The sequence below is a fragment of the Hesperophylax consimilis genome, chromosome 25, assembly GCF_061612785.1.
Source record: "Hesperophylax consimilis isolate HC1 chromosome 25, BYU_Hcon_1.0, whole genome shotgun sequence".
Classification (NCBI taxonomy): domain Eukaryota; kingdom Metazoa; phylum Arthropoda; class Insecta; order Trichoptera; family Limnephilidae; genus Hesperophylax; species Hesperophylax consimilis.
In genome coordinates this window covers 14,561,942-14,589,281 of record NC_142860.1, presented here as the reverse complement: position 1 = coordinate 14,589,281, position 27,340 = coordinate 14,561,942, and the positions used below count along the sequence as shown (strand labels likewise).

General features: G+C 35.0%; 1 protein-coding gene across 1 annotated transcript; it reads right to left on the bottom strand.

Moving 5' to 3' along the window:
• Window positions 1-54: 54 nt before the first annotated feature.
• On the bottom strand, window positions 55-26,245 carry LOC149411569 (sodium-coupled monocarboxylate transporter 1-like). Its single transcript, XM_089646751.1, has 8 exons — window positions 25,858-26,245; window positions 13,139-13,461; window positions 9,316-9,470; window positions 8,483-8,623; window positions 5,350-5,568; window positions 4,968-5,241; window positions 1,804-2,063; window positions 55-1,328 (listed from the first exon to the last, which is right to left on the bottom strand). The coding sequence occupies exons 1-8, from the start codon at window positions 26,060-26,062 to the stop codon at window positions 803-805; spliced, it is 2,103 nt and encodes a 700-aa protein (XP_089502877.1). The 5' UTR covers window positions 26,063-26,245; the 3' UTR covers window positions 55-802.
• Window positions 26,246-27,340: the final 1,095 nt, after the last annotated feature.

The window sequence follows — 27,340 nt, the reverse complement described above, 5'->3', positions numbered from 1 at the left end:
GCTGAAACTTACAAAACATGGCATAATAAATATTGTTTCTTTTAGCTCATTTACAAGCAATTTGTCAATGTCCTGTGAAATCAGAATAATTTGTTCAATTTTGTATTAAATTCAATCATACATATATAAATAATAACTTTCTACTGTCAAACCTACAAAATTAGATAAGTGATTAAAATCATTATACTACTGGAATGATAATACTTAATTACATCTGGCAGGAAGCGTAAACATTAAAAGGCAACTACATATATTTATAAGGAAATTTGAGGCTTTTACACATTAATTATAAAATAATTATCCATTTATAAAATAATTAATAAATTTATAAAATAATTGTACAGGTGTAACAGTATTACGGCTTTAAAAATTGTTAACCAAAATATCAAGCATTATAATATCTTGTAGATTCAAATCTCCGTTTGCTCAAACATTTGCATGGTAAGAAGTCAATATGTAAATATAGTTTAAAAATATAGAAATTGCTTCTCCTATTAGGTAACTTAAGTACACTTTTGCACAACGCAGATCACGCAAGATAATATATGTCATACTTAAGTAATAACAATTACCTTGGAACTTTTTCGTCAAGGAATCTAATATGACATTGTCACCTATTCAAGAATCTAACAATGTTACTTGTTCGTCAAAGAATCTTTCAACAATGTTGCCATTTTGAAAGAACCTAACAAAAATGTCACTTATTAATCAAAGAAATTAATGAAATTGTCACTTAATCCGAATGGAATTAATAATTTGTTCACAATTCAAAACAGAAGTTGCACTTTATTTCAGTACGTCATCAAAACTTGGTCACTTGTCCTGTGTTGATTTCTTCATCTGTCAAATTTCTGAAGGTTTGCAAGTGCGGGGCTTTTGAAGTATTTCTTTTGATGGCCGTTGTTTTCTTGTCGTAGTTTTCAAAATGGCGACTGACAGACTGGATTTCATCGTGTTTTCCAGGATCTGAATTTCTAATCTTTGAAATATCTCCGTTATGCTTCGATATCTCAACTTCAACTTTGTGCTTGTCTATCGTGTCGTGCAACTCAAACGCTGGGTTATCGACTTCTTTTCCATCTTTTTGACTGGTTTCTTTCGTCAGAGTTGCGGAAATGTTGCTTTCTCTTGTCAGGTATTTTCTGGGTTTGCCAGGGAACTTTCTGCTCATCCTCAGGATGAAGGGATGGAGAAGATTTTCATCGTAAATTTCATCCTCGGTAGCGGGCCAAATTAGACTGATTACGACGCCAAAGAAGACCGTGATGAATGTGCCCAAGAGGGCGTAGTACATGTAGGTCATCATGTAGAATGGCTTGAAGGGATTTCTGAAAGAGAAAAAATAAAGGATTGTTAGAAATGTGTAGAAGAAAAAATTAAAGAAGTCCAAGGAAGATATTAAGGAAGACATAAGGAAGATTAATTGAAATCACTAAAGATAATTTGCAAACTCGGCATAATATGTCGAAAATCACTCGAGTGGATAATAAACAATTTTTGTGATAAACTTTTTGTAATATTTTTATATCTTACCACTGACTGCGAAATGTATTTTTAAAAGTATACAAGTATGTTCATAGTTAATCTCTATGCTTATCTCTACAAAACTGACCGAGTACATCTTATTTTAAAACCATGCCATTCCTGTGATTGACTCTGTATTATAAATATTGTTATTTTTTTTAAATCATCTTTTTGTAATTTCATTTGAATTTTACTTCAATATAAAATAAGGTTTTTGGCGGTAAGTATTGCTTTTCTGTGATGATATATTACATTTAAAAATTAATATTTGAAACATACGTGTCCACTGCTGGTTCTGCCGTTACATTCAGATGGTTGAAGTGCTCCAGGAAGTGGGTGGTGTTCAGGTTGACCTCCAGCGGCAAGGAGGGCAGCGGCCACTGCTGGCGCGGCTTCATGATGTGCGGGGAGAAGGTCTCGTTGGTGCAACCCGCGGTGGACAGGGGCAACAGCTTCACGTCCTTCGTGTCATACATCAGGTGGCCGACTGTCACCCATATGGTCACTATGTGGGAGAGGATCATGCCTACTATGGCTCCCTGGAAACAACAGATAAAAGGTAAATATTTTACAATATGTTCCCATTTCAAATAACCATTTCAGTATCACACATTTTGCAGCTTAAAAAAACGAAGGTCAAGCTAGTTCGCAGAAATTCACATGCATCAATCAATTGGCCATTCAGGCCATTTTGTCCTTTGTTTTTACAATTGAAAGGTTTCCTTCTAAGGATGGGTTGTTTCGGAGAATTTGAAGAATTCATCAAATTTCAACGTTCATTTCCGGGTTCTGTGAAAATCCTATTCAAGTTCTGTTATTATATCATCATAGACTAGTTGCTTGACAGAACTGAAATAATAACAGAACTTAAAGAAATCTTTCACTGAACTATAAAATTAACTTTGAAATTTGAAGAAATTTAACATTCAAATGCTCCGAAACAACCCGTCCTAAGTCTGTTTCAGTTTTTGAATAAATTGTGATCAGCAGAAGAGGACAATATCATGCTTGTCAGATTATTACAATTTGATAGAAAGCTGAAATACACCTAGAATCTTAGTTTAACGGGGACCTATCAAATGTCAAACAACAAAATAGCGCTGAATAGCCATTTGATAACAAATGTTACATTTGAATTTCTGCAAAAAAACTAGGCCTTACAGAATGTTTCACAAATTACTGTGTTTCCTCTATTATTGTACTTTAAATGATACATCAAATACAGGTGACAGATCTGCGTTAGGGGGTATTTAGAGCAGTCTAGATGCAGCGATAGATCGGCACTCTAAGGCCCTTCTTTCACTAGGATACGCAAATATTCGATAGTCGATAATTCAAGTATCGTGGTGACTACCGTCATACATCTGCGTGGAGATTCGTACACAGGCACAACAAGTATCTAGTACTCGGTATAATTCATTTTACTATCCATCTTTTATGATAATATGATGACCGCATGAGATAACGACACTCAGCTTACCTGGAAGTCATACTTTGAATTATTAGTCCTGATCAATGCGAATGGTGTTGAATATGAAGCTAAGTAGAGCAACAATGGATTCCTCATGCTGAGTAAAACACCATAAGAATTGAGGGATAAATTATCAAATAGCAGTGGCGGCTCGAGCACTTTTTCGATGGTGAGGGCCGAATTTTTTAATGTGTACTAAAATATCACTACCCGAAGAATATATGTATATAATTTCTCAAACAAAAATGATCACGGATAAGTTATGCACCTAATCAGCTGTCTAAACACAAAATAACTTTTTTTTAAATCTCTATAGATTTATACCAATTTATAATACAGAATTATAATTCCCGCCCGAAACTAGCAAACTGTCCAATTTTAGGCAGGGGGACTTTAAAACATTAAAGACTGTCCCCAAACTCTATCATCTTTTATTATTTTATTATTTATTAATTTTTAAAAAAAACATGACATATTACATATTACAGTGATCTTTGGCTGTCCAACTAGGAGATTACCTGTTTTAGGACAGAACTTACTTGCTTATAAAGATTCCCTAATACGCCACCGCAGCGCTGGTATAGCTATACGGTGAAATGGTGTAAATATTTACTCATAATAATATTCATTCAACATTTTTTTACTCAAAATTTTTCTCAATTCTCAAAAACTAACTTCACGTTGCTTCGATTTAAAATATTCATCTAATAGTGCTGCCAATGGGTACTACTACTTTTCTACATTTTCATTTCGCGACCGATCGATATTTGTCAAATCAACAAGATTTTTCCGTCTTAATAACACTTTTTTTTTTTAAGGGCGGAGACGGTTTACACTTAGTTCCTGTGAGCACTTAGGCCATAGGCTCATTGTGCTATCTCCCATTTTACCTCAATCCTTTAACTACAACCCAGTCCCTTTAATAAAGTTCACCAGGGTTGTCTTTGGGTATGTGTCTATGTCTTCTGGTTCTACTGCATGTCTCCCCAAGTATCTGAGCTTAGTTCCCACCAGGGCAGGACATTGGCACCATAGGTGAATTGGAGTCTCTTCATCCTCTTCACATTTCCTGCATCTATTGGTGTTTTCCACTCCCAATATCTGAAAGTGTCTCCTGAGATGGCAGTGTCCCGTTAGTAGTCCTACCAGTTCCCTCAGTGAGTTTCTGTCCATATCGAGTAGTTTCTTTGTTCGTCTAGGGTCTGGTCCTTTTATGAGTACTTTGGATTGTCTCATTCCAGGTGCCCTCTCCCATTCTTTGCAGTGCTGGGATTTGACTCACCTATCAATATGTAATTTTGTGTGGCAAGCTGCTACTCTTACGGCCGGCTCGGATCCTACAAGTGGTACTTTCGCCCCTTTTCTTGCTAGTTCGTCAGCCCGTTCATTGCCCTCAATACCTTTATGGTCTTAATACCATAGTAATACGTCCCCAATCCTGGGTGTCGGGCAGTTTAAAAATCTGTCAGCCACTAATACTGCGGTATTATGGTCAGTATACGCATTACGTTTATGTGTAATGTTTTCTACTAACGTGCTATTATCTATTATGAGTAAGACGGTTAGATATTCATATACAAGTGAGCATGAAAAAGCTCGGTGAATGCGCTGTACGCTCTGGGTATGGCCAATGCTCATCGGCTTCAGTGTCCTGAGATCAAGTTTTGGGTTTTGTATTATTGTGTTATTTTGAATGTATGCTTTAGTAAACTACAAGGAAGGCTGCGGAGCGGAAGTCAGTTCCTCCGTAGAAACTGTTTTAATTTAGAGCTTGAAAAAATGTGAAATAATTTTTTATATTATATTTCTTCAAATGCTAATTTCTTTTATGTTTAAGGAATTTATTCATTTTTATGAAGACAAAATTTCAACATTTTTCTCTTTAAGTAGGTTTTGGGAAAATCTGGTGGGGATGGACCCCATTATCCCACTATGAAGAACCCCCACATGTCAAATAGTTATAACTTTTTACCTTTTTGTTTGCACAAGGTACCAGCATTGCCAGTAAGAATACTCCCAGTAAAGGTCCAGATGTGGCAGAAGTCATCAGCATACTGCTCTCAATGACTCCTGACAGAAGACCCACTCCGAAGCTGACACCCATGATGATGACCCCATAGATGGCACCGACTATCTTTATCATCACCAGCTGGTGGCGATCCTTCAGGTTGCTGAAGGCTGGAGACTGGGAGAGGAAGTCTTCGTAGGTCACGGTGGCAAGGGAGTTAAGGTTTGACACTGAGAGACTAGAAAGAAAAATAAGAAACATTTTGTTGTTGACACAATGTAATGTATAATGTAAATCCCGGGCAACGCGAAGGACTTCAACTATTGTTACATGAAACTATATTTACCTCAATGCTCCATTAAAGAGACTGCCCAAAAACAGTCCCATCAGGCCGGGCAGGTAAGTGAACTTGTCTTCCACAAAGAACGGCATGATTTCATCCATCTTCTTGGTGTAGCCACTGGTCAGTGGGTCGCAGTCAGCGTAAGTGGCGAATATGCCCATTCCACACACCCACGAGAGGCTGAACAGTACCGTTATTACGGGGATTATGAGCGTCAAGGTGCTGGAAATAAAAGTGACATTGTTTAGTTTTTTTAAATTTTTTTTATGTGTATACCGCACAAGGGTTCCAACTGCTAGGCTATGTGTCACCCAAATTGGATATTTTGTGAAGTTAAAGTATGTAAAATAATATAAAATAAAATTAGTGTAACCGAAACTGTGAATTATGAACAATTCAAAAAGTTAATTAAGTCCCTAAAATTGGATAATGTTATATTGTACCCCTAATTTTCTCACACTTACTCAATCTGTAAAAAATATATATTAATTTGATTGTCTTTAAAAAAAACTACTTTTCTAAATTTTTCTTGATATATTGTACCCTTAATTTCCTCACGCTTACTTAATCTGTAAAAAGATGAATTATTTTAATTATCTTTAAAAAAACAATTTTCTAATTTGTGTACCTATGTTAGTATTATGTTTGTATTTATTTCAAAAGTTTTTGATTATTGTTTAAAAAATCATTAGAATTAAATGTAAAGACTCCTCCCATAAACACGAGCTCCTGGAGCTCAACTTATGGAGAAATAGAATAATAATGAACAAATTATTTATAAGTCTGCATATTGTTATCATTTATAATGTTAAATAATAAATAAATAAAAAAAAATAAAAAATAAAAATGTTTAAAGGGGTAGGAGACGATGAAATGGTAGTTTTATTTATGTAATGATTTAAATAATGAAAAATCTGTTGTTATTTTTGCTTCAGTTAAGATAAGCATTAGGTTTCAGACGCTAGATGTCTCTAGTGTTGATATTAGCGTACAGGAATAATCAGAAATATGTATTGATTAATAATAATTTATTTAAAAGATTGCCTACATGAAACTTCAAATAATGACCCAAAAGTGTGTATAATAAGATACTGGGTCAGTTGAAACATGCAAGTTTTACTAAAGTAATGGGCTGCAAGCTGCTGACCTGACAGTAGACATCTATTTAACCTGTCATTGTATACTCGGTCAGACCGGTCACACAATGAGATTAGCTGCCATAACACAGGCAAGTAACTTCTGCCCGAGACTGCAGACATTTTGACCGAGATGTGCTTTATTTCAAATAAATCCATTTCAAATGGAAATGCAAAATGGGTATTTTCCATTTTGCATTTTAAATGCTTTTCTAAAAACCATTTTGCATTTTGCATTTTTAATGCTTTTCTCAATGCATTTTCCATTTTAAATGCTTTTTGCAACATTCTTCCTACTTTCTCCACTCATCTTTTTTTCATAAGCCCCAAATATCAGTCGGTCCTCAACCTCGCTATGAGAGATAATTTACATTTGTCCAAGTTGCTCCCTGGTAGGAGCCCTGGCAATTGAGTGATACCATTACAAAAAATACTGATTCAAATACTGAACATGGCCATGACGCTGTAATATTAAATGTTAGATAGCAGTTTCTATGTTTTTACGTTGGCAACATTAGTCCCACGGAAATTTTTTGTGGTTTCATAATCTGTAGTCGTGGTGTTTTTGGATTTACCATCATGTAATATGTTCTACATTGATGTCCATTGATGACAAAATTGTTTAAAAATTCTATAATTATTTTAATTGAGAAACCATTTTGCATTTTCAATGCATTTTGAAAATAAGTATTTTGCACAGACATAGGAATTAATAGACGAGAAGATAATGGCGAGGGGTAAAATCAACTGTTGAAGAACGAAGGGGGTGAAGCTGACTGTGATTCGTCAATAAATCAATCTGACAATAAATAGGCATCTCGCATTATAATATCACCATTTACTTCGTAAAAGTAAAATCTGCTTTTGAATGAATAGACATTTTTACATGGGAGCGAAAATTACTCACCACGTTATTAACAAATTTGCGAAGTCCAAATTCGGCAAAAAAATTCGGTTCTATTTTCAGAGTCGAATATTTCGTTTAAGTATTTAGTTAAGACACTTTTATAAATGTTCATAATTTACTTCCCAGCAACCAACCAGCTTTGTGTTTCGCGTCCAGACATGTTTCTACAACTGATCCATATTATACAATGTGAATATGCTTAAAATAAAGTAAAATAATGCTTATATATGGAATGTAATACGACAATCGGGTTTATTCTCTTTTTCACATCTATTTTTACAAGTTTTCATAGCATTAGGTCAACATTTTGCCGTGTTATTTCGTAAAATGAACCGATGATGCCTAAACCATAGTTCGCACAAGAATGATGACGTCACGTTTTCAAATTTCACTTGAGGCCATACGCGAGCACAGCCGGCTCCAATGGAACCGGTATGGGGAGTGGGGATAATACGCTTTTAATCACTTAGGGCAGGTCTACTAATATTCATATGTCTATGGTATTTTGCATTTTGCATTTGAAATGCTTTTCTAAAAACCATTTTGCATTTTGCATTTTCAAATGGAAAAGTTTTGACCCATTTCCATTTTGCATTTCAAATGGTTTTGTGTACCCATTTTGCACATCTCTGCATTTTGACTACCGAAACAAACTAAAACACGCGGGCCCGAGCGTATGACCTACTGGCCTTTCCAAAATTGTGCGAGTTGCTGCCTTGAAAACAAAAAATATTATAATACCATGAATGCAAGCTATTGACTGACTCGCACAGGTAATAATACTCGTATTATGCAGTCGCACGGTGCAAGTAGCTGCACTGCAGTAACTCGCATAGCTAACAAGCATGCTGGATCGCACTGTAACCAAGCCTTAACTAAATAATAATAATTGATTTTCGGCGAAGTTCCAATATGTAAATTGTTTTAAATTCCGAACGCAGTTTGATGAATAAGCAATAAAACCCATATGCTTGCTTGCTGGCAGTTTGATACATTTTATGTGTCATATCAACAAATATTTTATAGATGAATAAATGAATGGATGAATTGGCATGTGTCATTTATAGCTAATATATAACCACAACATGCTTACTTCCTAACTCTCTTTTGTGACTTCATGCTGCAGTATCTTTGCACGAAGTTCTGCTGGCAGCCGTACAAAGAGAGAGACATGAACATCTGTCCCAGCCAGGCCGACATTGTGTCCACTCGCACTGTCAGATCCCATTTGAAACTGAAATTTGACAAAAATTAGTAGATGATCCAATGGTGACTATAACAATTGATAGAGGAGTTGTCGATAGCGGGATTAATCAAATTTGGACGACTTCACTATGCAGGAAACGAAACTAGGATGAAAGAAAGCCTACCACCGAAGAGGATTCTATGTGATAAGCATGCAGGACCAAGGAATAATGGGAGGCAGGTAAATGTACAATGGGAAGATGAACACTGCTCCTTTGGACACAATAAACTGAAGGCAAATAGCGGGAGATTGGCTTTCAAAGGCTTGTGGTGAAAATAACAAATGTATGGTACAGTGGAATCACTTTGGTTGATGTCATCTTGTGCTCTCAATTTTGATTGCTGATAATAACCACCGGGAGCTGAAATCTAATTAATTTGGGAGGCGGTATAGGTACTGCCACACCAGGAACCATTTATTGGATAACACCTCTATGCAGGTCACCTCAAGTGGTTCGATACGTTTGATGAGCTAACAGGGGTGACCTGGTCCATAGGGTGAGGTTTGTCCAGGTCAGACTTGGTGACGAATGCATAAGCCCACCAGCTGCGTGGCAGGCCAGATATGGAGAGTCTGAGAGAGACATCGTCTTTCACAGCAGCGGTCATACGTCCTTTATACCTTTTTCCTTTCCGGAACATCCTCTCCTTCCTTTCCAAAAACATATTATGTAAACCTACTCAAAGAACTTCAGCCTGTCTCGCTCAGCCGGGATGGTGACAATGGGACTGATGCCTCCTACTTCAATGCAGCACTGAGCCAAGATGGCTATACTGATCAGGATCATGGTCACTCCTTGAATGACGTCGGCTTTGATGGCTGCTTTTAAGCCTCCCTGGAAATAATAGAATATATAATAATAATGGATACCACATGGCAGAGCAGACAGTGCTCGATCAATTAAATTTCTAAAACAATAGATATGTAAAATTACTCTTAAAATAACCTTAAAACTTTTTTATATACCTATCTTCTCAAATTTTAAGAATGTTAAAATAAGAAATCTTTTACGGTAAATGGATAATTGATCTGTCATACAGTAATAAAAACAAATTTGTTATTGAGGATGATTTTAAACTTCAGAGGACATAATACCGCCATATGTTTTTTTTAAAATTATTTTCACTGAGTTAGATGTGTTCATTATACAACGTGTTCGGAAACTTGTAGTACAACAAGCGGGAGAGTGGTGAATCTACACCACATTTCAAGTCGATTTTAGGTACAACTTTTTGGCTTTTGTTTTTGAATAAATCTAGTCCAAGATTAGATTTTTTAAAGTCAAATGTGAAAAATCGGTCACTAGGGGGTTAATATCAGTTTTATGGCTTTTAACATGAGTCGGTACAAAACATAGGACCATAGATTCCAAAAGTTGCCAAACAAATAGGAAAAAAGTTCTTTTTTTAACTGTGTACAATATAGTATACCATCTACAGTTTGACATAATGTCGATATATACTCAATTTCACAGGCGGTCAAACGTGGAACTAACGAACAAATGAACTATTTTTATTCACATATTATTTCTTAGTGCTTTCACACAAACGAAGTATCGAATTCGGTAAGTCTAAATCTAAGCATAGTTAAAATAATATGCTGTTTTTCCGTATTAAAAATATCTACAGTAGTGACGACCCCGACAGAAAAGTTAAGTGTGTCAAACTGTATAAATGAAATATTTTAGTTTTTGAATAGGTACTCTGACTTTATTTTTTAATTTCGCATGAAGCCAAGATATTGTAAAATAATCGAAGGAATGTGTATTTATCATGTTTGATTTGTGAAACTCCATTTAAATTTTTAAATTATCTTTATATATCGGTATAAAATCATCGGTAGTTACGCCTATGGATATAAAGTTATCGATTTCACTGTGCTAGATAAGTTTTTCTTTGAAATAGGTAGGGCTTTATGGATCGGAATAAAATCATCGGTAGTTACGCCTATCGACCGACATTATAGAGTTATCGATTTCACTGTGCTAGATAAGTTTTTATTTGAAATAGGGCTTTATGGATCGAAATAAAATCATCGGTAGTTACGCCTATCGACCGACATTATAAAGTTATCGATTTCACTGTGCTAGACCCCATGATAAAAATGGATACGATTTCAATCAATGAAATAAATTACGCTTTTAAGGTAATATTGACATTAGTTTTCACAACATGGTTACTTGGTTACCATATTCAAGTTTGTTTTGTTCAAATAAATAGGCAAAGAATCTCACAACTATAATGTTGATACATTAAAATGTGTTTGTACGTCGAATTAGAGCCAACATCAAATAATGATTACCAACACAGAATTCTGGTTCTAGACAAGTTTAGGCAATTATTATCAATCATGTGTAGTAAATGTAAATGATATATGAAGGCATTATTGCCTCGAGTGATTCATTGAAAATCACTCGAGGAAAAAGTAGAAAATAGTGACGTCATTTGACAGCAGCAGTTAACAATTTAAAGCGATTTGAGAGGCGGGTATGTGTACCGCCACCCCGGTAACCATTAATTGGATAACCAACCCATCTGCCATAGGTCACTTAAAGTGGTTCGCTATGTTTGGTGTCTTAGCAGGGGTGCCCAGGTTCATGGGGTGAGGTTTGTCTAGGTCTTGGCGGTGGATGCTTCTGCCCGCCGACTGCATGGCTGAGACTTTTGACATCTCCAGCAGGACTCTCTCGACCTATCGCCTTGCACCACAGTGCGAGAGATGCAGTCATGCGTCCGTCATTCCTGGACACACTGATTCCAAGATTCGCACCCACCCCTGATACTCTTTTTCTTCTCAGAATTTCATCTCCTTCATTTACTTAAAAAGACCCTCCACACAGCATCACCAAAAATGACATAGGTCTTGAGGCAAATTATTTTCCTCACGGCCTCCTGTTTGGATGTAAAAATAAACACCAAATAATTTTTTTTAAATATTTTTTTAATCCGCCGCACCCTGTCGACGCACAAGTTTTAGGTGTTAGGCGCTTTAAAAATTCGGCACCTTAACAATTCGGCGCTTTAGCGATTCAGCGCCTGGAGCAGACTGCTCCAAAGGCGCCCGTGCAGGGTCTGCCATAGGCAAAAAGATATCCCTCCCCACCGGCAATATGACCATTGGCATGTTAGTCTTGGTGATGGAGGACGGAGATAACCTTCGGGAACAGAGATATTAATGCTCTCCATGGAAGTCGTATTTTCGAACCTTCCTCGAATCAGACTGATGAAATGTGCAACTTCTGACTCGCAGATGTTCATTCCGATCATACACAAAAAGATAATTTATTTATGTCTATTCTTGAATACACATTTTACAAATGATTACAGTGGTTTATATTGTGGTACATAGAAAAAAGTACAGAAAAAAGGTATAAAAAATAAAGAACATAGGTTGATATAGGTAAAACTGTGTGTGGGTGATATTGTATGTTACGTGAACACCTCACTAGGAGAACCTGTGCTGAGGTGTTAACGTGTTTGTGATTAAGTGTGACAGGTATTTATGTGTTGTAGTAGAAAGTTTTTTTTTTTTTTCGCAGACATATATTTAAACATGAAAACACACATTTATATGTGAGTGTATGTATTTTTGGATAATTCTTGAAGAACGTGTATAATATTTAATTTTACTTATTATATTTTGGTTGTTTGGTTTGGAATTATAATCTTTTGAATAAAGTGAATATCTTGATTTTTTATCCAGGCTACGATATGTTTTTTGAGAAAGTTAGTATTGAAAGTGTCTTTGTCCGTGTGTGGTGTGTGTTATCGGAATGTTCAGTGTTTTATTTGTTGATAATCTGGTTTTTATTATGGCTTTTGGTTGATTTGTAATATGAAGATTATTATGGATGAGATGTAGGAGAGCAGTTTTGGCACATAATACACATAAAGTCAGTACTTACTTACAAATATTGTGTGAATGTTTAATATGAATATGTTTAAAAATGTGAACCGGCACCAGAGTCCTAACTGTTCCCAACTGTGAAATGGCATCCCCAATCGGGAAGAGGAAGGTGGGGAAGAACCTAGCTATTCAGATCTGGCAACAAAAATGGCCAAAGCCATTCAAGCAACGTTTCGAATTCTGAATGGTGGTCTTACACCATGACGATACTGAGAGTATCCTTTACTCTGGGACGTGCCGCAAATATACCATATTTTGAGTAAATTGTGAAATAAAACAAATTAATCAAATAAAATTTACTAATGCACACCGGGATTTAAGCCCGCGACCTCCAGCTTGCTAGTCGAGAGTCTCACCCCTCGACCACGAAAGTCGTCATAGCTGTAATGGCCAAAATGGTCTAATTATTGTGTTAAGCGCATAATTGACCAATTTCCACCAGGTGCAGCGCACCGTAAGGAACTTGCAGCGGAGTTCCAGGCATAAATCAACTGTTTCCAGGTATATGTAAAACCATAGACATCTTAGATATCATCCAAAACCATAGATATCTATCTATATAAGGATGAAACAAAGGGTTTATAGGCAGGTACTTACAAATATCGTAAACAGAATGCTGATGGCCGTGATCCCTAAAATGGACGCCCAATAAGGTAGACCTATGACAGTGTTCAGCGCGACGCACGGTGTGAAGATCGTCACGCCAAGATTGAGCACTTGACGCCAGATGTAGGTGGCTGACGCTAAGCAGCGCACCGCTCGGGACTTGAAGCGGAGGTCGAGGTACTGGTAGACGGATGTGATGCCCAGCGAGTAGTAGATGGGCACAAAGACCAGGGACACAATGGGGTAGGCGCAGATCATGCCGTATAGGGTCTCCCACATGGCACTGCCGCGGTAAAACAGCTCTGATGGAAAGCCTGAAAGATAAATAAATAATTATTTTATAGAAGAAGAAGATCATGCTAACAAATTGTTATATCTCTGCTTACTAGCAGATTTAGTGTGTGTTGGGAACTATGGATTAAGTAAAAAGTTCTTTACTCTTAATTGCGTGTATTTACGTTACAATAAATTAAGTCTGGATTTAGCTATACTGTTCACTACCCGAGGGTTGGTAATTCTCTGTTTCTACTAGCTTGAAGTCTGACAAGGATACTCCACAGGCAATTGCTACACACTAGCGACATCTGTCGGACTCTGGAGTAAGCTTTATGACTAGTGCCATCTATCGTTTGAATACCCAACTTTTTACCATACATTACACAAATCTAAACGAAACATGAAACAGAACAAGACACAAAAAAAGAGATAAAGGTCACAACTAGAAATCGAACCCAAGATCTTTTGTCTTATCGGGGCAGCTTCTTAACCACTCGACCATTGGGACCTGGTTATTAAACGTCATATTATTTGTCGCTCTCATATTTCAAATTCAGAATTAACAATATTATCTCGAAACTAATTTTTCCCATAATATTGGCAGCTACCTCTTTGAATGATCGCAAATTTCTAAAATTTATTTATTTAATAGCTTTACCCCGTCACGCGTTGCTGTGGCTCAGTCTGCCTGTGCAGATAGAGAAACAATAGCGCATATTGCTTTTACGTCCAACAGTTGGCGCTCTTTTAAAAAAAACTATTTTTACCTGTCACAGGAGACATTTGTACAATATTTGTATATAAACACACGAGTATTCAAATGCAAAGTTTTGTCAAAATTTCAGAGCAGTCGGCGAAAAACTTTCGGAGATTTAAGATTTTGAACATTGTCATATGCCGGGACCGCATATGTGAGTGCTGCACATTATCTACGAATTTAAAAAAAAAAATTATGTGCGATTTTGACCCTTATGTATAAGGAATTTGTATGAAGAACAAGGTCACAATCGCTTGGGCTATTTTCGTTCTTTACGCAGCAAATACCGGAATGACTTCTAGCTTTTCAGATTTTTTACAAAGAATTTTTCTGTGGAATGCCAACGAAATATTTGCCGCGTTTTTAGTGTCAAAGCGTCTTCTTTCATTATTTTTGATATAAATTGATTGTGGAAATAATAGATTTGAGGTATCATCAGAAAGATATTTTTATCTACATTATTTTTATGTAATTTTTATAATATTTCAGCCAAGAAAAGTGATGAAAATTAACTTCGTAAGAAATGTCAAAATTTTTATGTCATAATGAATAATTATATTTGTAGCATTATTTATTTACAGGTTTCTTGTACAAAATAATATAATTAGTAACAACAGTTGTATAAACTACCGAAATCTGGAAGAATTGTTATCATATACTTATTTAATAGGACACAAAAAAAAATTAAGCGGACACTTGACGTTTGATTTTGGAATTAAATTGAGCTTGGAATTTCCTGGCACACCACAGGTTCATTTTTTATTTTTATAGATTTAGAATCAACGGCACAAGTGTCATTTATCGATTATAGTTATCGACAATCGTAGTGCAATATATAAAGAAGAAAAGAAAGAAAAATGATGAGATTATATAAGTAAACGAAACAAAAGAAAAAACAATAAACATTAGTACAAAGTTAATGAAAGAAACGAAGAAGAAACAAAAACAAAAAATCTGTTATGCTGTGACCTCATTAATAAATGCACCGCGAAAATTAGTATTTAATTAGTATTCATACTTCAATAGATTCACATTAAAAATATCAGCTAACAAAGCACAAGAGTTACCAATGGTGTGCAATCTATTTATAACAGAATTATATCCAGAAACCGTAGTAAATTGTCACAATTATACGTATGTTAGAGATGTGGTTTATGGCCTCGCAGATGTTCGCTGAAAAAAGGGTGCATGGGTTCACAAAAAATTCGAGAATTCAAACTGTTGCCCACCAGAACACAATTCATACCGGAAAATTCAACATACAAAGTAGATAATATAAAATGTCTGAATGGTGCTACGGATTGTGTGTATTACATTAGTAACCTAGCCTAATAAAACTGTTATTTATAACCAGAGATGTGCAAAATGGGTACCCAAAACCATTTGAAATGCAAAATGGAAATGGGTCAAAACTTTTCCATTTGAAAATGCAAAATGCAAAATGTTTTTTAGAAAAGCATTTCAAATGCAAAATACCTATTTGTAAATGCATTGAAAATGCAAAATGGTTCTCAGGTCAAACAATCAAAATAATTATAGAATTTTTAAACAATTTTGTCATTTAATAATGGACATCAATGTAGAACAAACATATTACATGATGGTAAATCCAAAAACACCACGACTACAGATTATGAAACCATAAAAAAATTTGCGCGGGACTAATGTTGCCAACATAAAAACATAGAAACTGCTATCTAACATTTAATATTACAGCGTCATGGCCCCGTGTTCAGTATTTGAATCAGTATTTTTTGTAATGGTATCACTCAATCGCCAGGGCTCCTACCAGGGAGCAACTTGACAAATGTAAATTATCTCTCATAGCGAGTTTGAGGACCGGCTGATATTTGGGCCTTATGAAAAAAAGATGAGTGGAGATAGTAGGAAGAATGTTGCAAAAAGCATTTAAAATGGAAAATGCATTGAGAAAAGCATTTAAAATGCAAAATGGTTTTTAGAAAAGCATTTAAAATGCAAAATGGAAAATACCCATTTTGCATTTTGCATTTCCATTTGAAATGGATTTATTTGAAATAAAGCACATCTCTGTCTATAACATAACTGTTATTCTTATAGAAGCCAACAACACTAATATGAGTGGTATATTTATGCTAATGTAGCAAATAACCTTAGATTAATTAAAATGGAAGATAGGTTACTGAGACAACGAGCGTCCAATGGACAAACTTGTGATTTACTTTGTCTAGTATCGTACATAAGTCCGTCGGTCAGACAAGCTGTTTGATAGAATTTATTTCCATTTGCATGTACTCAAAAATCACTGGTAATTTCAATAAATACAATTATTCATATGCTCAAATAAAATAAAGTGAGACAGCGAACGCAGAAACTCATAAGCGTATAAAGGACAACCTAGTGACAGTGCGTACGTCGTATTCTACTACTGTTACGCTTGTTTGTTTGTACTGGGCATGATGTCACGCGATTTATCTGGCAGACATTCATGTCCGCCGGATAAAAATGTTCGTCGCTCGTCTGTGATGTCATGCTTGCCGCGGACATGCTCGCCCGTCAGTGGGCCGCTTTTTATCTACTTCTCGACAAACAAACGAGCGTAGGAACTGGTGTCGCGAGAAACGCGTACAGAAACTAGGGGCGTTCATAATAATATAGCTGTTTCACCCTTACACATAATATTTGAATAGCTATCTCTTTCTAGTGCGTTCCGTTCCATTTATCTATGAATGATGTTATTTGAAGCCATTACATTCATACAGACATATTCGATGTATCTATTCTTTTCATATGCTTAACGTTATTCGATTTCAATCTAGAAACAGGGACGTACCATATTTTTGTTCGTTAAGTATGAACATAACACGTCTTTGTATTTATGTAAATGCAAATAACACACCAATTACACGCACCATCAAAACATATAATATACCCACTACGAAAAATCATGAAAAATGAACACATATTTCATGATTCTTTGCTAACATACAAAAGCAATTTATTAATTTTTTAGCGTGATATAAATTATTTTTAAACTAATAAAACTTTTATTTAGTCAATTACAATTCGTGAGCATATAATCTAACAATACCTTGATTACAAAATTTATTTTATCTCTCCACACGCTTTCTTCCTATTTATAATATTTGTTATTATTACTCATACCTACACTCTACATTCATAAGAAAGGAACTATATATATATATATACATAAACCTTCCGGAAAAGTGAAAACCCAACCAAAATCCGTTGCGTAGTCTAGAAGAACTAACAGACAGACGCAGAAAGCGACTTTATTTTATACTATTTAGAGATGTGTATATCGGACATGACATGCATCGTATTGAATTTTAAAAATTAACTAAACACCGATCACTAATGAGTCGTGAGTTTATTCTGTTGAATAATTTCTCACGCATTCCTACGGTGATAAATCTTTGATAAGAATATTATCACCGTACAAGCGTGAGACTAATTCGTGTAATTTTAATGAATTTTCGGTCCTAAGGGGCATTTTCAAAGAATGTTCAAATCTGGTATCACAACCTGTAACGAGATAAGAATGATCACCACTTCTTTCAAAATAATTACCCCTATAATAGGATTATAATGCACGCACGGATCTGCTCGGCAGATCTGTACGCCGAGCAAATCCGCCAAAGCAAGCATTTCACATTACAGTGATGAAAAATTTGACCAAATCTAGTGGGGAAAAACTTTTTACAAAAGGGAAAAACCACAAAATGTAGGGAAATTGTAAAATTTTGGATTTTGTAGTCAAAATTCTCAAGGGCAATTTTGAGTAATACAGGGCGGATCCGTGGGTGAATACTGCGCATTACACACGTAAGAAATGTGCATTTTTCCCAATAAATTGGAAATCGATTGTTACTGTCATTTATCAGGAAAATTAATATGTTTTTTGTTCCACCAAATACCCATAGAATAGTATACCTGTCATTGGCGGAATCCCAAAATAAGATATGGAATAATTTCATGGGGACATTCAACAAAAACAAATCTTCTTTCAGTCCAAAATGTACAATATTCTTTGGTAAAATAATTATTAAACAAAACTAAATACGAACAACGACATAACGTACCAATGTCATTACTGGTGACCGGATAAATCATCACAATGATATTTCATCACATCTTAAAAAAATTATATAAAGTCATGGAAAGTGATGAAACAATTTCTTTTTTAACTGGGTTAAGTAGGTTAGGTTAGGTTAAAAAAAAATATTTTTTCATAGTTTCCAATGACTTTATATCACTTTTTGAAAAGTGTGTTGAATTGTCACTGTGTTGAGTTATCATGGAACCGTCATTACTATACAATTCTGTAAATTTATTATCTGTTCGTGCTATATTGTGGCTTAAAATTGCGAGTCAGCATACATCTCAATCTGAACATAATAAAATAGTGACACATGTTCATAATACAAGACTAATTGCAAACGATGGACTTGTAGTTCCCAGATACCTGAATAAATACGGTCAAAGAACTCTAGAATACCTCGTTCCAATAATTTACAACATGTTACCAAACTCAATAAAAAGCGTAAATTGACTCACAGAAGGATATGTATGAAAAAATGGTTATGTGAAAGAATTTTTTGTACAAATGTAATTATGTGTATATTTTATATACTTGTTAAAATTGTATATGCTGTTAAAAGAACCCGTTGACAAACTGATATCAATCATTTTAACGGGACTTAATAGTAAAAACTGTTTTTTGAAAGTTGATAAATAAAAAATTGACTATCTTCCTACACGGAGAAAAATGGATATGGCTGATTTATTAAAATCCTTTTTACAACGTGATGGCAAGCCATTTCCTAATACAATATTAGTCCCTTCAGAATATATCGGCTCACGTGTTCGTGCAGCTGCGCTTTTCCTGATAAACATATTGACGAAATGCGACAATATTAGAATTTTTATGAACACGTATTCCGACATCCTCATAACACATCGTGTTTTACTGATAGTTTGTTAGAAAATCTGTCAATTCATTCATTCGTTAAAGGCACGTTTTGAACAGGAATACGAATACTTTGAGCAGATCTTTAATAAATTAACAATATTTTTTTTAGTTTTCTCCATGTAATGTTCCTACAAAGCCACGGTCGCCTTTACAAGCTGGATATGTGTGCTTGTTATTTCACAATAATTAATACGAACAAAGTGTATTTTATTAATCAATTTATTATTTCAATGGTAGATGCTCTCCGCATCGCACTTTTTTTTAATATTAACTCCACACAGGAGGCCCTGAAGAAAATAATTTCCCTCAGGGACTATGTCATCTTTGGGGATGCTGTGTGGACGGTCTTTTTGTGGAGAGGAAGGAGTGAACATGGGTCTTGAAGAGTCCCATGTTGTAGGAGGGAGGAAACACAGAGGCAGGTGAAAAACAACATTAGTAATCAAAACTGGATTTCATTGCTATTTTTATTTATTACCTTTTCGAAAAACTTTTTCATCATATTGAAAAGAACGCTTTTAACTTACTGACATCGGAGAGTGTGGACTGCTTCAACAAAAGATTTTAACTTTATAGTTATGATATCAGTGATAAAAATAATAGCCAATATCACAGGCATGGCGTGATAATATTTCGTTGCAACAAAACAATAGAACTAAACATTTGTGCTTAGCTTCTTGATTACAATTCAACTACAAACAATGTATTTACCTACTGATTACAGAAGAAACTAAATTCCCGAGGATGGCTGCGGTAAAATCATTTATAAAAAATCAAAGTTTTTTTTAACATAAACATCTATTTTAAAATGTCTTTTAAAACATAAAAAAAGTTTGGCAGGGGAATGTACCTTCCTTCCCAGGGACCAGAGTCAACCGCGCTACCGATCTTGCCAGATGCCGAACGGGTAGGACTGACATTCATTAATGTCATCCAATTTCAGAGAAATGCGTATAAGTATGTCCGCGGTGTGTACAAAAATTAGATAGAATGCATTTTCTTCGACCACGAGTCTATCTGCAGAATTTGTAGCTCGAGCGTAAGTCGGGTATTGGGTTAATTTCCTCAAAGATTTGCATTCTTTTTTTGCAAAGTGAAAAATGAAAGGAAGGAGAGTAAGTTATTATATTATGAACTAACAAAAAAAAATGGCCAGAGTAGTATCTAAAATAATGACAAATTTAATTCTCTAATGGTCTATAGTTTATGATTTAAATCACAAATAAATAAAATAGCTCACACCTATACTAGATATTTGGTGGTTCCATTATATCTCAACACAATAACAATTCAACTAGATATTTGGTTGTTCCATTATATCTCAACACAATGATTCAACTAGATATTTGGTGGTTCCATTATATCTCAACACAATGACAATTCAACTAGATATTTGGTGGTTCCATTATATCTCAACACAATGAAAATTCAACTAGATATTTGGTTGTTCCATTATATCTCAACACAGTGACAATTCAACTAGATATTTGGTTGTTCCATTATATCTCAACACAATGACAATTCAACTAGATATTTGGTTGTTCCATTATATCTCAACACAATGACAATTCAAGTAGATATTTGGTGGTTCCATTATATCTCAACACAATGACAATTCAACTAGATATTTAGTAATTCCATTATATCTCAAAACAATGACAATTCTACTAGATATAGGGTGGTTACATTATATCTGAACACAATGACAATTCAACTAGATATTTAGTGGTTCCATTATATCTTAAAACAATGACAATTCAACTAGATGTTTGGCTGTTCCATTATATCTCAAAACAATGACAATTCAACTAGATATATGGTGGTTACATTATATCTCAACACAATGACAATTCAACTAGATGTTTGGTTGTTCCATTATATCTCAAAACAATGACAATTCAACTAGATTTATGGTGGTTACATTATATCTCAACACAATGACAATTCAACTAGATATATGGTGGTTACATTATATCTCAACACAATGACAATTCAACTATATTTTTGATTATTCCATTAAATTTCAACACAATGACCATTCAACTAGATATTTGGTGGTTCCATTATATCTCAATACAATGATAATCCAAAACACCTTACAAAAGTGATATAAAGTATAGGGATAAAAAATGCTAGTGTATTTACCTAGCATACTTTATCTAGTTTTTGTTTCATTATTTTTCATTAGTTATATATCACTTTTTAAAGGTGTGTTGAATTGTAGTTTTGCCTAGATATCCGGTCACCGTGTTTTTTTTACATAACTCCACACAGAGGGCGATGAATAAAATAATTTCCCTCAGGGCCTACATCATCTTAAATGATGCTGTGTGGAGGGTCTTTTCAAGGACAGGAAGGATAGAAAGTTCTGTGAAGGAAAAAGGTACGGGGGGTAGAAACCTGGGGTCAGTGTGACCAGGAGTGACGGATATATGAATCTATCGCTTTAACTGGGCAACGCGATGGGTTGAGAGAATCCGGCCGGTGAGGTCAATAGGCCTCCTTCAACCAGTCTCTCTTGATCCGGCCCGCCACGCAACAGGTATTAGACAAACATTACCCCCACGAACCCGGGCACCCCTGCTGAGTCACCAAATTAGCGAATCATTGAGGTGTTGTTTATCCAATAAATGGTTCCCGGGGCGGCGGTACGCATAGTTGTGGTATACCTTGCAATTGAAAACAAATAGTTAACGCCGCGTACTAAGCGTTCAAAGATAATTTGAAAGGGAGATATGTAAGTACGAATGCTAGAGGGAGCCCACTAATATTAAAAATCGTAAATAATTTAGCGAAAATGGTGAAGATATTTAACAAAACACAACTCGTTTGAAAAAGAGCAAAAATATCTCGTCAAATGCTTAAGTTGCATTTAAAGATACACTGTGAATTTTTTCATGCCTATAACATATTAAATAATAGAACAAAAAGTGTTTTAAATAATCTTCGAAGATTAATTTGCGATTTTTTTCTATCGGCATAACAAATGTATAGACATTATCTTGAAAAATAACATATATATATACATATATATTTTTTTTGAATTTTTTATTTTTTTATTTTTTTATTGTACGACAGACAGGTAAGTCCAATTATGGTACAATTTTATTATAACTAACAATACAAGTACATATTTTTTTTTAAACATGGTATAGTGATATTAAACACATCTATATCCGCTGGTAGGGCATTTAGCAAGGTCATACCTCTTGTCATGCTATGTTGGGCAATGACATCTGTCCGACCCTGCGGTATACAGAATAGGTCGTGGCTACGATTTCGACAGTAAACTTAAACTTTACGAGAAACTTGTTATAAATCGGTAGAAATTGGGTATGCGGGGGCCCGATGAAAAAGTTTGCACAACCGTTCGTAAAGTGCTTAGTTTTCAAAATAAACTAATTTTCCTGGTTATTTGAATATCAAGTAGATACATATCTGCTGATATTGTTAATTAATAAGGTTGATATTGATTTGTCATTGTTAATTCTGTGCTTCCTGGTTAAAATCAATATTTTTTAAACTCCATACCGTGCTTCGGTTATAATAGGTACAGCAATTAGTACTAATTTCACAGGTAGATGTTAAATTGAATATTACACGGATATATACTTTTTTTGAGTTCAAGGTAAAGGTTGAGTACCTTTGTACACACATTATTCAGAAGTCGTCAGAATAAAATACAAAAAAATAATGCTACGAGGGGAAAACTTACTGATGTAAATAAAATAGTGCTAATTTATTAAAAATCTTATTCCGGTAAAAAACGGGACTGCAGGCCTTTAAATAATGAATTGACAGGTTTCCTATTAAACTATCAGTAAAAGACGAATGTGTTATGGCGATGTCGGAACACGTGTTGATATTTCTTTTATATTTTCGCATTTCGTCATTGTGTACTATCAGTACAAACGCAGGTGAATGAACACGTGTTCCATATATATTAAATGTACTAAAAGTTGATTAGGAATTAGAAATATCCCGTTTTTAACAAGATTTTAATAAATCAGCAATCATGAACTATGACGGGCGGTCTATCATGATCGTGGCAGTAGATTTTTTAAATTTCAAATGTTCCCAACCGTCTGGAGCCAGTCAGACTATGGTATCACCAATTGGGGTACCTTGTGAGGCTGAAGGTAGTGGAGAGGGGAAGGTGAAGGTGGGGAATAAGCGGCTATTCCGATCTGGTCACCAAACACGGATAAAGCGTTAACCTTCCAACCCTATTCTACCCCATCTCCTTCCTTGCCCCACCTCTTTCAGACCCACAACATGTCCTAATCAGGGTTGTCATAGTTCCACTGGATCTTGACAGTTGGGACTCTTGTGCAGCGTTCACATAAGAAAACAACAAGTCGTAAGAACGGCCCAAAATATGTCAAAAAGTGTGTTGGTAAAAAATAATTAGTTTAGTTTTGGTTGAGCTTCGTAGCTTTGATTTTAAAGCCCTGTCTCTTGGCAAATACCACCAACCCTAGCATACTACCTACTCATATTTACAATTTGTTCATTTTTTATTATTAGTCCCCGTTTGATAATAACGTGATAAATTATAAAATAAGCAATGCTAATAAGAATAAAATTATCTATTTGATACTACGAATCGTAAAGACTCATCTTCACGAGATTTGTAAATCTTTACTTAGCAGGTGACGCGTACAAACCACACATGTCGACGAGTATTTGTATTTTTCATACAAGGTGATAATATTGGTTTCCGTCATTCAGTTTCCATGGAAACTTATTTAATCAGACTTGGTTTGTATGCGGAGGCAATGAAAAACACATCAATTTTATATTTTATAGATTTATGTGAATATATTTTCTTGTGAGGGTCAAAAGCATAAACATAGTAAGCTTTCATTGATTAGTGTTTAAAAGGTATATTATTGGTGTTATTTACTCCGCAGACTTGCAAGGTGCCTGTGTCATAAGTCAACACAGGTATATCTCCTACACATAGGCAAAACACTTCAAGGAATCTCTGAGGATACCTAGTCGAGAACGGAAAAAAAATTAGTTCATGAAATCATTAATAGGTATGGCCCTGTTAAGGAGCCTTTGGGCACTCCCACGAAGAAAAGTGAGTAATGCTGACTTATTAAAAATATCGGTAACCCTGTTAAAATACGGACTGCAAGCCGCTTCCTGGTAAAGTAAATTCATAATAATATCGGAATGCGTGCTCATCAACCTACGATTGTCTTAATAACATATCATGACGAATTGCAAAAGTGTGGATTTTTATGAACACATGTTCGGACATGATGAAAAAACATTAAGTATTTTAATAAGAGTTTATCAGAATACCTATCAATTCATTCGTTAATGGCCTATAATCCCGTTTTAAAAAGAATACGAATAATTTGAAGAGATTAGTAATAAATTAGCAATATTTTTCCAACAGGTTGTTTTCTCAATGCCAGTATTTCATGTTATGTTTTATTTGCAAGACATTTTGTAATTTAAACTAATCCATTACTTTGTACATGATACTAACTAATGCTATGCCTCTGCATTGGAGGTTCAAAATTAGTTTAGCATAAATGTAGCTTCCTTTATTTAAAAAAATACAATCGTTGAGAGAGCCCTCAAGGCGTAACCATCTGTTGCTACTTAATATGGACAGAAACTCACTGAGGGAACTGGTAGGACTATTAACGGGACACTGCCATCTCAGGAGACACATGCAACTGTTGGGAGTGGAAAACACAGACAGATGCAGGAAATGTGAAGAGGATGAAGAGACTCCAATTCACCTTTGGTGCCAATGTCCCGCCCTGTTGGGAATAAGGCTCAGATATCTGGACACATTGTAGAACCAGAAGACATAACCACATATCCAATGACAACCCTGGTGAACTTCATTAAAGGGACCGGATTACTGTGGAATGAGGTAAAATGGGAGATGGAAGCACAATGGGCCTATGGCCTAAGAAAAATCTTATTCTCCATAAAAAAACATTATCTCAACTACATTTAGTCAGGGGGCTAGTCTTATAACGTGTAATTCGATGGTTAATAACCCTGGTATAAGATTTAAAATCGATGTAAAAATGATGCAAACTCCGAAAATACCTTGATTTTCAGAAATAGCCACTATCTTGATATTACCTCATCATGACGACCAGGCCTCCGTGGTCGAGGGGTAAGGCTCTCCACCAGCAATCTGAAGGTCGTGGGTTTAAATCCCGGCGCTCGCAAGAAAATTTTATTTAATGAATTTATGTTATTTCCCAGTTTATTCATTTAAAATAATATATATTTCGGCACATTCCAGAGCGGAAGATACTCTTAGCATCGCCCTGGTGTAAGACCAACATTCAGAATTTAAACGTTACTCGAAATGGATTTACTCATGTTTGGTAACAAGATCTGGATAGCCAAATACTCCCCCACCTTCCCCGTTCATTCATCTTCTTCCCCATCTCCTTCCCCTCCCCAACTTCCCAGGAAAATATAGGTTTAGCTAAACATTAACGAAATACATGGATATAGGCAACAGAACACCTTGATACCCTTAGGCAATATATTGCTCGAGTTAAAGTACAACAAATAATTTATTAATCATTTTTAAAGTAACCCTGCCGAAATCCGTTGCGTAGTTTAGAAGAACTAAGCACACAAACAGACAGACGTGGATAGCGACTTTATGTTATACTATTTAGAGTTATACACAATGAATAAAATAATCACACTTACCAAGAAAGGATCGGACGCCAAGAGTTCCTCTAGCAATAGACAACATCATGGCAACCATAGAAATACCGCCTCCAGTTGCAAACACATAATTCTCTTTTGTCTGCGGTGTCTTCACTTTGTTCCAAAGGGGCCATAGAGAACTGCCAACTATGAATATTATAAACACTATGTAGTCCACTATCAAAGCACTTTGGGCCATCGCCATCTTGAATTAGTTTTGTTACAATTTCTTGATAATAAATGTAAGTCACTTTTCACAGCCTTGGGGGTATTAAAAAAAGTTTGGTCGCACAAAAGAAAATTTATTTTACAGTTTGGGACGCCATTGAAGCGATGGTTTTAAAGTTGTGTAAGTTGTTTTCACGAAAGAAGGATGTTATTATTTCTGTCCTTATCTGTAAAACAAAGAAAAAATCTATAATTATTTCTCTTATAATATAATCGTAGGTAATGTAGGTACCACACGAATACGCACATTTTTTTTAAAATTTAATGATCTGTTGAAGTTCCTTTTGAATAGAAGAGAAAATTTATATTTTAATGTGGAGAAGAGGTAAGAGTTTTCAAGAGAAAGTTTGGCAACTACCAAAGTATAGCTAAAGCCATTTAAAAAATACATTTCGGTCTTTCAAAAGAGTGAGACACGATTATCAAATCATCTTCACTCAAAAGATATTGTTTCCTTTCAAATTTGACCACAATATAGCGTAAGACACAATATACAATCAAGGCCAGAATTGATTAGAAATAACATTAATTCAAACGGAAAAAAAATTAAAATGAAATTGACACTGCAACTGCACCCCAATATTATTTTTGTATTTTTTTTTAAAGAATGGTAAACATTTCCGGGTTACAATAATAAACTAGCAATATTTGAATTCTTCCTACTGGCCATTAATATAAGCGAAAGACGTTGCTTGTGCAATGATAGAGGATTAGTTATGAGAGTAATTAAACCCACGACGGTACGCCTAGGTGGAAACCAGACGCATTTGTCAACTCAGCCACTAACCGGTAACTCCCTTTTTAGCTATGAATAGTTGGAAATAAATCACGACTATTACATACATATTTCATTATGATAAACAATAACGTTTTGCAATTATTATTTAATTTCGAAAAATAAACATATTTATACGTTAATTTTTAGTAAGGCGGATAACATTTAAGGCGGTTGATGCAGTGGATGGATCACGTCCGAAGCTCTGATGTTCATCAGGATTACATTCATATCAGGGTTGATAGTTTTATTTATAAAAATAAGTACACATGTTTTTACGAATAAAGTTGTTGAAAATTAGATTTCCAATGTAGTATTTTTCAAAATTTTCTCTCAATAAATCAAAACCAAAATTTCCTCTGAAATCGGAAGATTTGTAAGTAGGTACCTACCTATTTAAATTATAAACCACAATATTTTTTATGAAAGGTATTTTTTTTCAATTTTCCGAAGAAACGCCATTATCTCAGAGACAATTAT

Excerpts from the sequence above, each read along its gene's own strand:
- LOC149411569 (XM_089646751.1), bottom strand. The coding sequence starts at position 26,062 with ATGGCGATGGCCCAAAGTGCTTTGATAGTGGACTACATAGTGTTTATA. Across the intron at positions 9,471-13,138 it reads GCATTCTGTTTACGATATTT|GGAGGCTTAAAAGCAGCCAT; the intron begins GTAAGTACCTGC and ends TATTATTTCCAG. Across the intron at positions 2,064-4,967 it reads TACCTTGTGCAAACAAAAAG|GGAGCCATAGTAGGCATGAT; the intron begins GTAAAAAGTTAT and ends TGTTGTTTCCAG.